Source organism: Ochotona curzoniae, unplaced genomic scaffold, assembly GCF_017591425.1.
Source record: "Ochotona curzoniae isolate NIBS_2020 unplaced genomic scaffold, NIBS_Ocur_1.0 contig_66, whole genome shotgun sequence".
NCBI classification, from domain to species: Eukaryota; Metazoa; Chordata; class Mammalia; order Lagomorpha; family Ochotonidae; genus Ochotona; species Ochotona curzoniae.
Genome location: NW_024466512.1, coordinates 28,476,615 through 28,490,925, shown reverse-complemented (window position 1 = coordinate 28,490,925; position 14,311 = coordinate 28,476,615). Strand labels below are relative to the sequence as shown.

General features: G+C 47.8%; 2 protein-coding genes across 3 annotated transcripts in view; one reads left to right on the top strand and one right to left on the bottom strand.

Annotated features, from left to right (window-relative positions):
* Positions 1-4,732: 4,732 nt before the first annotated feature.
* LOC121164324 (pulmonary surfactant-associated protein A-like) lies at positions 4,733-7,580 on the bottom strand. Of its 2 annotated transcripts, XM_040992458.1 has the most exons (5): positions 7,503-7,580; positions 6,768-6,966; positions 6,479-6,598; positions 5,635-5,712; positions 4,733-5,221 (listed from the first exon to the last, which is right to left on the bottom strand). In XM_040992458.1, the coding sequence occupies exons 2-5, from the start codon at positions 6,937-6,939 to the stop codon at positions 4,845-4,847; spliced, it is 747 nt and encodes a 248-aa protein (XP_040848392.1). In that variant the 5' UTR covers positions 6,940-6,966; positions 7,503-7,580; the 3' UTR covers positions 4,733-4,844. The 2 variants fall into 2 exon arrangements, with proteins under 2 accessions (XP_040848392.1, XP_040848393.1); XM_040992459.1 differs by lacking the exon at positions 7,503-7,580 and having other exon boundaries at positions 6,479-6,538; positions 6,855-6,962.
* A 5,880-nt stretch (positions 7,581-13,460) lies between these two features.
* EXOC6 (exocyst complex component 6) overlaps positions 13,461-14,311 on the top strand; it is a 138,720-nt gene continuing 137,869 nt past the window's right edge. Inside the window, exon 1 of the mRNA XM_040992455.1 lies at positions 13,461-13,492. Coding sequence (XP_040848389.1) covers positions 13,476-13,492 — 17 coding nt within the window. The 5' untranslated portion in view covers positions 13,461-13,475. The remainder of the gene's footprint in view (positions 13,493-14,311) is intronic.

Sequence of the window (14,311 nt, the reverse complement as noted above, 5' to 3'; positions counted from 1 at the left end):
TAACCTACTATGCCATGGCACCAGCCCCTATACTGCCTTCCACCTTGCTCATACCGCCCTCACATACAAACTGGTCTTCACCCTTGGCAACTCTGGTTGCTAGAACTACAGGCTCTCGGCACAGTGCCCTCTGGTACTTCTATCTCATGAAAGCAGCAGGTAGGCTTGCATCTTCTTGTCTCCCTGGGGTGCAAGCCAGGGCTGGGCACATAAGACATGTTGTGGTATGAGAGGGAGGAGAAGCAGACCCCAGGGGGAGAGCAGCAGGTCTGTGATTCTCTTAGCCCAGGTTCCCCAGGTCACCCATGCTTATCGCCAGAGCCTGATCAAGTGGGCCAAGTCCCCGATGGCATCTTTGAGGCCCACGTTGCTACACTCATGCTCACTTCTCAGAACTCTCCAATCCCACCAAACAACTCAAGAGGTTTGTTTTCCTGCTGCTGATAAGCAGGACTGAGTCATTCCCCTCGGGTTTCGTCTTACAGTTGGCATGTTGGCATCTGAAGGGTCATTGACCTTGATGTCCTCCAGTCACCATGCCTATGTCCACTGCAGGAAAGCTGCTGGGAACAAGGAGAGACTCCATTTACAGAAAATCCTCAGAGCTGCATTTCCTGGCACTACCCATATGACAATGCAGAGCTGGGGGCTCAGAGGACAAAGACTTCAACCCCTGGGGCAAATAGGCAAGCCTTCCTGAAGCATGAGGGTTTACATAAAACCCAAAGCCTGCCCTGGCCACAGGCTTACACAAAGAGAGGTCTTTGAGAGAGCAGAAGGGGAAGGAGAAGCACGCCCATGAGCAACAGGACAAGGAAAAGGCCTGCAGTTCCGTGGGGGATTCCCCTTGAAGAAGGTTGGTGGTCTCATGGTTTGAATTTGAGCCACGGTTGTTGCTCATCATCATCGTTGTCATCATTATCATCAGCACCCTCATCATGGTTGTTGCTGCTATTTATACCAAGGTGAACAATTCTTTTCCAAATGTCCCAGTTCATCATGGCCTCATGCACGGCAGCATGTGAAAGTCATAAAGAATCTTACTCTTCATCCAGACACTCCAGGATTCTGTCCAAGGGAGCTTGCAGAGATGTGAGTTCACCTTGTAAAAGTGACCACGTGCAATTGGAAAGCAGTAAAGAGTTGACAAAAGGAACATACCTCAGAAACTGTGGATGGTACACTCCTGGCAAATTAATACACAGTTGGCTCTCCATATCCAGGAGTTTACAATCAGACGCAAATCAAAATTAGGAGCACAGTCAGGACTACAATGAGTATATGTGCACTGAATATGTATAGACTTTTTCCTTACCATTATTCCCTGAACAATACAGTGTAACAACCATTATGAGGCGTCTCCATTGTCTTGTGGGCTATGGTTTAAAGTATTTGAGAGGATGTGTACAGCAGGCATGCACTGTACATCACTGTGCATAAGAGACAAGAGCATAGGGGGTCATGAAATTGATCCTCCAACCACACTGAGAGATGATTGTATTTTTATATATGTGTGTCTATGTATATATATCAGAGTGGAACTTCGAGTCCTGACTGCTCCACTTCCTACCCAGTGTCCTGCTAACATGCCTGGGAAAGCAGAAGAAGATGATCCAAGGGCTTGAGTTCCTGACACCCATGCAGGAGACCTGGCTGGTGTTCCTAACTTCAGCCCTGACCATTTTTGCTATTTGTGGAGTGAGCCAGCAGACAGAGTATCTCTGTGTCTCTCTTGCTCTCCATTTGTCATTCTGCCTTTCAAATAAATGAATACATCTTTTTTTTTTTAAGTGAAAAGAGATGCATAATTAAGAAACAGTTATTCAATGAGTGAATTAGAATAAGGAAATAACTATACAGCTAGTAATTTAAAAAAAAAAAAACTCCTGGTTTTTTGCAAGAAAACATTAATTGAGCCAATATGACTGTGGTCGTTTGAGTTGTTTCTATTTTTTACTTCTTCCTTCTTATGCAGTTATGTAACCATGCCCATTGCCAAAGTGCTTTTCAAAGGTGCCCATGACAGGGTGTAGAATAAACACCCAGCCCCTTTGATTTCAGACTAGTCATGTGACTGGAGCAAGAGCCTCTGCTGTTTGCTTCCTGATTGCGGAAGGGGGTAGTGGATGGTGTCCATGGTAACCACTAACATTAGGATGACGACACGATCAGGGGTAGTCACAAGCTTGCCGGAGAACCCAGCAGCCGGGACCCTGCAGCTGTATCCCAGCAACCTCTGTTGAGACTGGCAAAGCTCAGGAAACTAGATGACCCAGAGAGAGTCATCAAACTGTGTGGTGGCAAGCACCTGAGAGGGAGGCGTGTGGTTGCTGGTGTAATAGCAACAAGAAGTCTAAAATGTGTAAGGAATAAACATCTGAAAGGAAAAGGGGACATCACACAAACATAGATGGTACTAACACTATAAAATCATGTTATGTAAAGTAGACTCCATGCCAATATATCTGAGACTTAGAAAAATATGCCAGAAGACCATTTGGAATTGTCTAAGTTGTCCCCAATGAATGTATCACGAGTCAGGATGTATAGGAATTGGATGCTTTGGCCCAGAGGTTAAGATGCCCACACCTAATACTGGAGTGCCTGGATGTAATGCCCACCTCCGGTTCCCCCTAGTTGCCTGATAATGCAGACTCTTGGAGGCAGTGGGGACAGCTTGAGTGGCAGTCACCTGCAAAACCTTGGCTCAGTAGCTGGCCCCCAGCTTCACCTCAGGCAGGCACAAGCTAGTCCTACTCACTGTGAAGTACCTGGGGAGTTGATCTACTTGAAAAATTGTTCTCTCTATATATCTCTCTCTCTCTTCCCCTCTCTGTGTCTACCCCCTTTCTGCCTATCATGTTTTGTTCTTATTTGTTTAAATTTTTTATTGGAAAGGCAGATTTATAGAAAAAAAGGAGAAAGAGGATGATCTTCCATCTGTTGGATCACTCCCCAAATGGCTGCAAAGGCCTTTCAAGCTAAGCCAACCCGAAGCCAGGAGCCAGGAGCTGCCATGTGGGTGCAGGATCGCAAGGCTTTGGGCCATCCTCCACTGCTTTCCCAGGCCATAAGCTGGGTGCTGGTTGAGAAGTGGAGCAGCCAGAACACGAATCAGCACTGCAAGGTGGTGGATCAGCCCAACTGAGCTGTCATGTGTCTCCTCCCCTCCATCTTTATTTTTAAATGTTTTATCTCAGAAGAAATGGGGGTTCTTTCTGGAGACAAGATATACAGGTGGCTGCCTCCACAAGCAAGAAGAGATGCTGGCCCATTCCCACATGTCGCTGAAGGGTGCCACCTGGTCCCATGTCACGACGACCTAAGACTGAGATGGAGCCCTGCATGGCATTTCCCATTGCTGAGCAGTGAAACACTTCCACATGGCTAAGCAGGGGCGGAAGGCATTCCGTCACCGCCACTAATGCACTCTGTGGATTTGGCCCCAGGATTGCCTTGGTGCCAGCCATCAAAATGCCTGCCCAAATATCCCTCCAAGAATGTCTCTAGTTCTCCATCTCTCCGTACACCAGAAGAAGGAGACCAGCTCCCCTTTTCAATGCTTCCAGCAAAGCAGGACTCAAAGCCAGTGTTAGTTTGATTTATAAAAATTCGGAAGTATGATGTTGCTCATGTTGACAGATGGGGGTAGTGATGAATGTGAGCTCCAGGGGTCAAGGAATGAGTGCTCGATCTAACAACACTCAGAACACTGAACTTCTCAAAGTCTCAACTTATTCATGTTTTATAATGGTGGAAAATAACAACACCGAACCTAGGCATTATGAAAAGATTTGATCATGTTTAATAAGATGTGTCAGATATGCCTGTAAAGGTAGTTGATATTTAGGATGTGCTCATCAAGAAGTCTCTCTTTGTAACTGTGTTTATGGCAGGTAGAGGGATGGTGAACACATAAGAAAAAGGAGTACTTTATCCTCATTAGGTAGATGAAGAAATAGGTTGAGGAAAGACAAATATCTCCAGGTCTGCCTCCAAGACAGGATCTGGTGCTCATTATATTTTAATGAAATGTTAGATTGAATGAATTTACAAAAAGATAAAGAGCAGAGCCAGAGGTGTAGAGTGGAGTGGTGTGAACATCTCACCCAGGCTCTGAAGTGTAGTGGGATTTGTCCACAACCAGGAAATCACCCAGGTTCTTTTAGGGTGGGGGTAGAGAGCAGGTTCTTCTGCTCCACAGCCCCCAGAAGCCTAGGCTGGCTGTTTGTAGGTCAAGGGAGTGAGTTGGCACTCAAAGACTCAGGAGAATGTATCGCGCCTGCCAGTCACCAGGGTCAAGTTGACCACTGCCCCCTGCACTTCTTGGAGACCACACATGCCTGGGAGACCCCAGAGACAGCCCCGCTTGCATGCTTTCCTAAAAGTATGTCTACCCATCTAATCAAAAGCAACCATGACTGCAAAGTCTTGCCGAGACTGGCCAAAGGGTGTGCCACAGTGGATAGACAAGTCGAGCGGGCAGGAAGCAGGCAGTCTCTGTGCCTTGAGAGGCTCCTTCCATCCAGCTGCCATCTGTGAGAGAAGGAACTGGACAAAGTGAGGATGGAGGAGGAGGACTCTGCCTCGTGCTGCGGTCAAGGTTAGTGAAAACCCTTGTGTTCTAAGAATGGGTTCAAGGGGAGTGTCAAGACTGATCAGTGATCATAGGGGCAACAGCCAGAGCCCAGCTGGGGAATGGAGTGGCTAAGGAGGCCTCCAACTCTAATAGCTACAAAGCAATTTCATTTGTAAGGAGTTACAGCATCTCATAGGCCATGGGGATCCTTGCCTGAAAGGCAAGGCAGCGTGTTATGCATCTTGTGGCCTACACGCATGGTTGATCAGAACTCACAGATGACCAGCCGGTACTGCAGGCAACTCTTGTCATTCCACTTCCCATCTGTGTACATCTCCACGCATTTCTCCCGGCCTTGACCTCTGGGCTCCCCCGTGTACCAGTTGGTGTAGTTCACGGGGTCCCCATCCAGGTAGTGGAAGTCTCCAGGGTTGGGGCCTTCAACCAGGCCCAGGTAGGCATAGGTGTTACGGTTCTTTACAATACTTGCAATGGCCTCGTTCTCCTCTGCATTCCTCGGGGCAGCAATGTGACCACCTGCTTGAGCACACAACTCTTGAGCGGCATCAAAATTGACTGACTTCCCATTGGTAGAGAAGATCTTCTCTCCCACAGCCAGTACGGAGCCCTGCAAACTGAGAACTGAAAGGAAAGAAGTCAAAGTCAGCCATGAAGTCCCTCTTCCTACCTGGGACTCTCTGCCATTCAATTCTCACCAGTCCCATCTTCATCTCTGCCTCTCTCTGGCCCTTCTCTCCCTCCCTCTTCTTAAATCCATCTCTACTCTTTCAGCTACCCATCCACTCGTCCACTTAGCAATCATTACCAGAAACCAAGAGTGAATAAAAGTACGAATTTGCTGTCCTGAGACATATCTGTCTCGCCTGGGCACAAGATGTAAGAAAGAGAAAGGAGCATTTATCCACTGCCCCCTAAGACCTCCGTGTCTGCATTTCTCAGTTGGGTCTTTTTTTCCAAAGGCTGGTGCTAAGGATGAGGGGAGCATGTGGGATGCCCCCCTCCACACACACAAACACTTGGGGGGATCCCCTTACCTCCCATCGACTGCAGGATCTGGTGTCTGAGTTCGTGGAGTGTGCTTTGGAGCTCCTCATCCATGTAAGCTGGAAGCCCTGTGGAGAAACCGCCCCTCCCCCGGCCCAACCAGGATGAGAGACAAGCCTTACAAATAGCCCCATGTGCTGCCAAGAAGTGGCTTTGCCTTCTGCAAGCCTGGAACCCCATCCTTTTACTGTCCAGACCCCCAACTTACAAGGCTCTCCAAGGCTGGAGGGATTCTACCGTGCACCTGCTAAGCTCCTATCGTCTTGCTCTTCTTTCCTGCAGCAGCTCTTAAAGGGCTTTGCGTTTCCAGCTCTGCGGGGCATTCTGGCTAACACGCAAGGCCACAGTGCTCACTTTCCCCCTCTATTAAGGGTAAATGTGGCTGTCTCTGCACTTCCCCTGAGCACCCTGACTGCTACTCAAAGCATCAGTGCTCCTTGCTGTAGGCAAGGCTCCCCATCACATGCTCTGCCAGCATCCCTAGTCTGCAAGCCTCCCTGGACCTTGCAGAATTCCCCAGCACCTCTGCTGCAAGAAGTGCCTCCTCCTCTGTCTCCCAGGGCTGTCCCTCTCCCCATACCCACCCTGTGTTTTCTCAGTGGTTGTGATGCATGGGCCCTATTCTAACCTGTTACCACCTGAATTGTGACCACACTACCCATGCACATCTGATTTCTCCCCTGCAACTCACACTCTGCTTAGGCTGACCACTATACTCTGGAGCCTCCTGTGGCTTTTTTACAGGTTCCCAGCAGTTCCCATGGAACTGACAGCATGAGCACCATGTCACCACTGCCCTGATGGTGTCTGCATCAATACCACTACCCCACTCACCTGGAGGACCTCTCTCACCAGGCTCGCCTTTGTCTCCGCGTTCCCCAGCAACACCAGGGGCTCCGACCAGCCCATCCCGCCCAGGGAGACCTGGCATTCCTCCAGGGGGGCCCATAGGGCCTGCAGAAAGAAGGGAACACAGTGATGGGGACCCTACCCAGACCAACCCATTTCCCACCCCTCAGGTACCTTGGGAATGGACTTGCACCACATCCCAGCCTAAGGGTCCTAAGGAACTTCCGCCAAGTCTCAACCACATTGGGCCCAGCCGGGGTCTGCCATACCATACCTGGGGGCCCAGGGTCTCCTTTGACGCCATCCCTCCCATCTCTTCCAGGCAGCCCATGGGTCCCGGGAGCTCCTGGGATGCCGGGGCTTCCAACACAAACATCGTTCACATCGCCCATGATGTTAGAGACCGCCAACGAGATGAGGATGAGGGCCAAAGAGAACAGCAACATGGCCTCCTCTCTGGTAGCTTCTTCTGCCTAAGGATAGGGCCAGGTAGCATGGATTTTTTTTTTCTGGGCTCAGACAAGAATGCTGCAAAGACCCAGACTCCCCAGGGACATTACCAGCATCATACGGAGGCTTAGCACAGCCTGCTGCCTCGTCCCTCTGGCACAGGGCACAGGGCAGAGTGATCCCTGAGCAGGTGCACAGGAGTGCAGAGCTCTGGAAGACTGGGGGTCTGGGTTCCCATGGAATCTTCTCTGTTAGTGCCTTGCTGTGTGGCGTCAAGGAATTCCTTCATTCTCTAGTCTTAGCTGGGTCTCCCGTGCTCTGAACTCCCGCCCGTCCTTGGGCTATTAGCAGGAAAGACGTGGTGTATGCATTTTGCCAGTCATTCCATCTGCCCCTCCTACTCTAAGTCACCTGAGATGCACAGAGATGACCGGGGCCCATGGCCTAGTCTTCCCTAAAGGTGGTCAGCAACAGAGGAGCTCTCTGTCTCAGCCCAGCCTGAGGCTGCTTAGCTGGCCCCCAGGCACTGGAGAAAAGCAAGGGGATGCTTTAGACTCACCTGCACACAGAGCCCCCGGGCTATGCAGATGTCTACCTCCAAGCTCAAGGAGGAAGGCAGACAGGTCCCTATATAGTATGTGGGTCTCTTTGCTAGCTCCCTAACCCTGCGGGTTTCCCGTCACGAGGGCTTCTGCTGGGTGGGGGGAGGGCAGAGCAGGAAGCAGCCTTCTTGTTTGCCTAGCTCTAGGTTTCCCCACAGAGCTCTCAGCTGAAGCACCCTTGGAGGAAGCACAGAACTTGCCAAAGAGGAGCTACAGGGGATGTTTCTCCCACTCTGCTCCCAACAAGCCCCTCCACAGTGAAAAGCGAGAGCCCTCAGCTACACTGCCAAGGAGCCCACCTGGTCCCACTTTGCCTGTGAGACAGGGCAGAGGTTATTGCTCAAGGACAGCAGTCCTGGCTGAACTATAATACACCGTGCCTCCTGGGGTGTAGCTCAGCACCCCAGGCTTCCAGGGAAAGGAAGGGGGGAGGGCAAGATTTTCCATCTGCTAGTTCATTCCCCAAACGGTTGGAGCTGAGCTGATCTGAAGCCAGGAGCTTCTTTCTGGCTTCTTCCAGGGTCTCCTTTGCAGGTGCAGAGTCCCAAAGCCTTGGGCCATCCTCCACCTGCTTTCTCATGCCACAAGTAGGAGATGGATGGGAAGTTGAGGAGCTGAGACACAGACCGACTCCCACATGGGATGCCAGAGCTTGCAAACAGAGGATTAGCCAATTGAGCCATTGTGCTAGCCCCTCAAATATATTTTTTTAATTTTTAAATATTCAACAACAATATTACCAAGTCAAATGCCAAAATATTGGGGTGTAATTTGACAGAATGTGTGTGTATGCCAAAAACTGCAAAGGATGGAGAAGAGGTACAAAAGACAATTCAAATACCTGGAGAGATATTGTCTTCATGGACTGGAGTAACCCAACACAATAAATATGTTAATGTCCTCAAATTGATAGACAGGTTTAATCCAACTCCTGTTGAAATCCCAAAATGATCTTTTGTAGACCCTGACAAGAGCATTCTAAAACTTGTATGGAATGGCAGGAGGACTACAATTTTGAAAATGGTGAGGAACTGGAAATAATTGCTCCCATGTTAGGACTATGGCAGAGCTAAAATAATTTAAACTGTGGTGTTGCACTGCAATTAGAATAGTAATACCCATGTATTATATCCTTGAAAACAGCAGGGAGAGTACATCTTAAGTGTTCTTAGGGCTGGCACAATGACTCAGCAGGTTAAACTTCCACCATAAACAGGGAGTTGGAATGGAAATGGAACAGCCAGGACTTGAACCTGCACCCAAATGGGCAGAGGCTTAGCTTATCACACCACAGTGCTGGCCTCTTTGTAATACTATTATAGTGCAGTAGTACCAAGAACTCTATGATTTTATAGACAGAAAAGTGTGAGTTGTAGCAGAAATTTAGAATAGATTCATAAGAATTATTTTATTTGAGGGCCTGGTGCTATCCCTCTGTGGCTAAATCCTTGCCTTGTACTAGCTGGGATCCCATAAGGATGTAGTTTGTGTCCTGTCTGCTCTGTTCCCATCCACCTCCCTGCTTGTGGCCTGAGAAAGCAGTGGAGTGTGTTCCAAAACCTTGGGACCTGGCAACACATGTGGGAGACCCAGAAGAAGCTCCTAGTTCCTGGCTTCAGATCAACCTACAAAGCATTGTGCTTCTGTGTCAAGATTATCCGTTGACCATTTATTTATCATGCACCTGCCTAGTGTGGGCCATATTGTTAGCCAGTATGACAACAAAACACAAAGATCAAATCTCTGCTTATTTTTCCTTCTCCATCCTTAACTCCGACAAGCATATCATTGTTCAGTATCTGAGCCATACCTTCACTTCCCTGGCTATGTTCTTCCTCCACATTAGCAGTCTCTGCTCCACCAACTTCTCTGTGTCTGACTTGCCATTGTATCCCTTAGTCACCCTGTAATATCCAAATGGTATCCAATCTCCAATTTCTATTCCCAGTGACCCTCCTGTACAGATACTATGTTTGCTTCAGAGCCCTCCTGATATTCCCCAAAATTATTTATTTGAAAATCAGAATGATGGGGAGATATCTTCCATCTACTGGTCCACTCTATAAATGCTTTCAACAGCCAGGCCTGGGATGAAGTCACCAGCCAGGAATTCCATCTGAATCTCTCACTGGGGTGGCAGGGAGTTGAGGTCTTGGGTCATCATTTGCTGTCTCCCAGGCACATTAACAGGAAACTGTTGGAATCATGGAGTAAACTGGGACTTGAAACAGGAACTTCCAACTGGGATGCAGGTACCCTAAGCCTTGGCTGCTGTGCCACAATGCCCAACCCACTCCTGCATTCAAGCAGTCTTTTGAAGTGTATAATGAGCAGTGTTAAGTATATTTCCAGTGTCAGTTGTTGAGAGTATTTTGGTCTTGCCGAACGGACAGTAATCCACTGAGTAACAGCTCCCCAGCCCCCAACCCTTGCCATCCATCATTCCACTGCCTGCATCTGTGGATCTAACTACTGCAGACACTTCATGTAAGTGAAATGGTATGATGTTTGTCTTTTATATGTAACTGGCTTGTTTCACTTAGCATAATGTCCTCAAAGTTCTTCTCTGCTTTAACATGTGGCAGGATTTTCTTCCTTTGTAAAGCCGAACAATATTCAGTTGCTGTGTTGATGCCACATTTTGTTCATGCACTCAGCTGTCAATGGCATAGATTATTCTTTCTGGAATCTTGACTCCTTTTATTCCAGCACTCATATCTTGCTTTCATTGATTCACAGTTTTCACGTTTCTTTTCCTCCTCTGTCTCCCTGTCTGCGTGTTTGTCCATTCATCCTCCCATCCCTCCAACAAATGTTTATTGAGCGCCCCCTATCGTCCAGGCACTGTATTACATGCGGGACGTATATTAGTGAAGCACATAAAGTCAAATCAAGTAACAAGATTCCCTATCCTATTCACTTGCATTCTGAGAAGGGAGATAGAGCAGTAAGAGAAGGGTACAATGTATAAGAATGTAACATGTATTTAGTACATGAAAATGAAATGGAGGAAGTGGCATGGGGTTAGGAAGTGCTGGATTAAAGGGAAAACGCTTTTAGAAACACAACAGTTTCCAAGAGAGGAGGGCAGAATGAAAGCCCTGATGTGGAGCCTATCAGGGGAAGTGGACAGAACACCCAGGAGGCCAGGGTCACTGAAGCAGGTGGAATAAGGGGACCTGCACCCGCGTGGGAGACCCGGAAGAAGTTCCTGGTTCTTAGCTTTGGATCGGCTCAACTCTGGCCGTTGTGGTCACTCAGGGACTGAACCAGTGAATGAAAGATCTTTCTCTCTGCATCATTTTCTCTCTGTAAATCTGACTTTCCAATAAATAAATCTTTTTTAAAAAAAGGTGTGTGTCTAATTTGTAGATTATTACCTGGAAGAATATTCTTTGAATGGATGACGAGTGTGCTCTGCGTTAATCACATCTGTGCAAAGAAAATATCTCCAAGATGAGCCTGGTCAGCACAGAATAACCAAAGAGGCCTTCCTGTCTCTGAACGCTGCACTGTTACCCGTGCCATCTCAGACTGTCCTACACCTCTTGTGGGTGCGATTCACAAAGCACTCACATCGGGCTCAAGCAAGGTCCACGGCTCGTGGCTTGGCTCAGCTAGCCACAACTCTTGCTTCTCACCTTCCTTTGCCTGGCAGATCTCTCCTTGTCTGTTCTCGCTGTGATATTGTGTTTTGAAGGAACCTCTCCACCCTTCCCTTAGGTTAATTAGCTGTCCTACGGTGGCTGCCTGCAAATGGCACTTAAACGTGCTGTATTAAAATTACATGATTCCTTGGCCCGGTGCGGTAGCTTAGTGGCTAAAGTCTTCACCTTGCACATCCCAGGAGCCTATGTGGCTGCTGGTTCCTGTCCTGGCGACCCTGCTTCCCATCCAACTCCATGCTTGTGGTCTGGGAAAGCGGTGGAGGATGTCCCAAAGCCTTGGGACCCTGCACCATCATGGGAGACCTGAAAGAAGCTCTTGGCTCCTGGCTTCGGATTGGTTCAGCTCCAGCCATTGTGTCCGCTTGGGGAGTGAATCATCAGACAGATCTTCCTCTCTGTCTCTCCTCCTTTCTGTATATTTGACTTTCCAGTAAAAATCAGTAAATCTTTTTTTTAAAATGATCTGGCAAGGGCTAGTGCAGTGGCACAGCAAGCAGGTGACCCTGCTGCCTGCGATGCTGGTATGCCATGTGAGCGCTGATTCTAGTCTTGGCTGCTCCGTTTATGATCCAGTTCCCTGCTAATTGCTTGGAAAAAGCAGTAGGAGATGGCCCAAGTTTGGGGGCCACTGCTACCCACATGGATGAACTAGATGAAGCTCCTGGCTCCTGGATTTGACCTGGCTAACTCTAGGCCTTTGAAGCCTCTTGGAGAATGACCAACAAATGAAACTTAGTTCACTCTCTTTTTTTGTCACTCCCTCACTTTAAGTCTTACTTAAAATTAAGTGAGTAGGGACCCGGCACCATAGCCTAGCGGCTAAAGTCCTTGACTTGAACATGCCAGGATTCCATATGGATGCCGGTTCTAATCCCAGTAGCCCCACTTCCCATCCAGCTCCCTGCCTGTGACCTGGGAAAACAGACAAGGATGGCCCAAAGCCTTGGGACCCTGCATCCATGTGGGAGACCTAGAAAAGGCTCCGGGCTCCTGGCTTCGGATCAGCGCAGCTCCAGCTGTTGCAGCCGCTTGGAGAGTGAATTATGGGATGGAAGATCTTCCTCTCTGTCTCTCTTCCTCTCTGTATATCTGACTTCCCAATAAAAATAAGTCTTAAAAAAATAAGTAAGTAAATCTTAAAGGAAATAAAGAAAACAAGCAAGGATCTAGCGGACTTGTGCACAGTGAGCTATGGGGTGTGACTGGCTGCGAGGGAATAGACTCTGTCTCCAGGAGTGTTTCTGTCTGAACACGAGAAAACAGAGCTAGTGGTTCTTGATTTGAGGGAATTCACAGAGCAGAGAGAAGAGTGGAGAAGAAAAGGCAGTGGAGGACCAAGGAGCCAGCCCAAACATCTCAAAATTCCATCCAACAGAACGTTACATTCTTTCTATGCAAGTTAGAGTTGAGGCCAAGGGCAGAGTTGCAGGATTACAGGAAACCTTGGAGCATGTGTTAATGCAATTATAGCAAGTTATGGATTTAGCATGAATAGTCTTAAAGCAAAAAACGTTGGGCCTGGTGCGATAGCCTAGTGGCTACAGTCCTTGCTTTGCACATGCCTGGGATCCCGTATGAATCCTGGTTCATATCTCAGGTGCTCCATTTCCCATCCAGCTCCCTGCTTGTGGCCTGGGAAAGCAGTAGAGGACGGCCCAAAGCCTTAGGACCCTGCACCCGCGTGGGAGATCCAGAAGTTTCTGGCTCCTGGCTTCGGATCGTTCAGCTCCAGCCATTGTGGCCACTTAGGGAATGAAACAGCGAATGGAAGATCTTTCTCTCTGTCTCCCCTTCTCTCCGTAAAATCTGACTTTACAAAAATGTCCCATCCATCAAACCTATTTAATAAATATTTATGGTGTTCAGGTTCCAATTCCTCCTTGTTGCTACTGTCTTTGAAAAACAAGTGAATAAATATAGCAGGCATCAGGCAGGAACTTTTTGAACTATGTCAAGGTCAATAATCAGTGAAATGTTCTAAGTAGAGACAGGACAGCAACAGCTGGGCAACATTCTTGGAAGCAAGGGCCTTGAAAGCGTGAGGTCGGAGAGCGAGTCTGCTTTTGCTGCTCCGTGGGCTGAGCAGTGAGAATCCCTTCGGGAAGTCTAGGAAGACCACACTGGTTTCAAACACGACAGGTGTTTCGCCTGTAAACGCTGATGGCTTCAGCCAGAACGCCGGCGGCATGGGGAGCTGTGTCAGAAGACGCGGACCAAACCCACGAGAACATCCTGGCTGAGATTCAGTCTTTTGAGCTGCCCATGGAAGCTGCTCTAAGGTAGGGCTCCTTTACATGTCGCTGTTTCTTGTTTAGTAACCTTTACGCTGTCCTTTCCTGTTCTTTCCCAACTCTTCTTTCAGCAGTTTTATAAAAAGCAGTTAAGCATCCATATATTTTGTCTCCGTCTTCTCATCTTTGGAGAAATCACCACAGGTGCATCTCTGGTCTTGTTTTTGTGTTATGTTCGTTTCCTGATTTGTCATGACGAGAGCTCATGTTGAGAAGCTGAAATTTCCATTGCTTTCTCCAAAATATCACTCAGTGGGAAAAAAAAAAAGCAATCCAGAATGATTGGACATATCAATGAAATCAGTTTATATTTTATTGGAAGTGAGCTGTAGGGAAAACGTAGAATGTTCATTTGTATGATTGCTTCTCTTCATCTCTCAGATACGCATTTTCTTGTTTCCATGCAAGATTTAAAAATAGCTTCTATGGTGGTATCGGCATTCATTTGCACAGTTCAAGGAAAGCATTGAAATTACAGGCTATGTGTTTTTGAGTTAAAAGGACAGCTTTTCAAATTTCATCCTCTCTGCTTCCCTAGGGCAGACATCCATCCATGTAGGAATAAGATATCAATTGCTGCAATAAATCTTCGTAGGTTGTAAAAAGATTGCGTGTGTGGTTGTGGGTGTGTGTGTGTGTGTGTGTGTTGCCACTCTATTTTCACATAGATCCCAGAGACCACAAGCTTTAAAATCCACTACAACTTAAATGTGAATAAACATCTCCCAGGGTATTTACATTTTGTTTTGCTTTAAATCTTTCTAAAAAGCTTTTGATCATTTTGGGTGCTGACACACTGTTGAGATT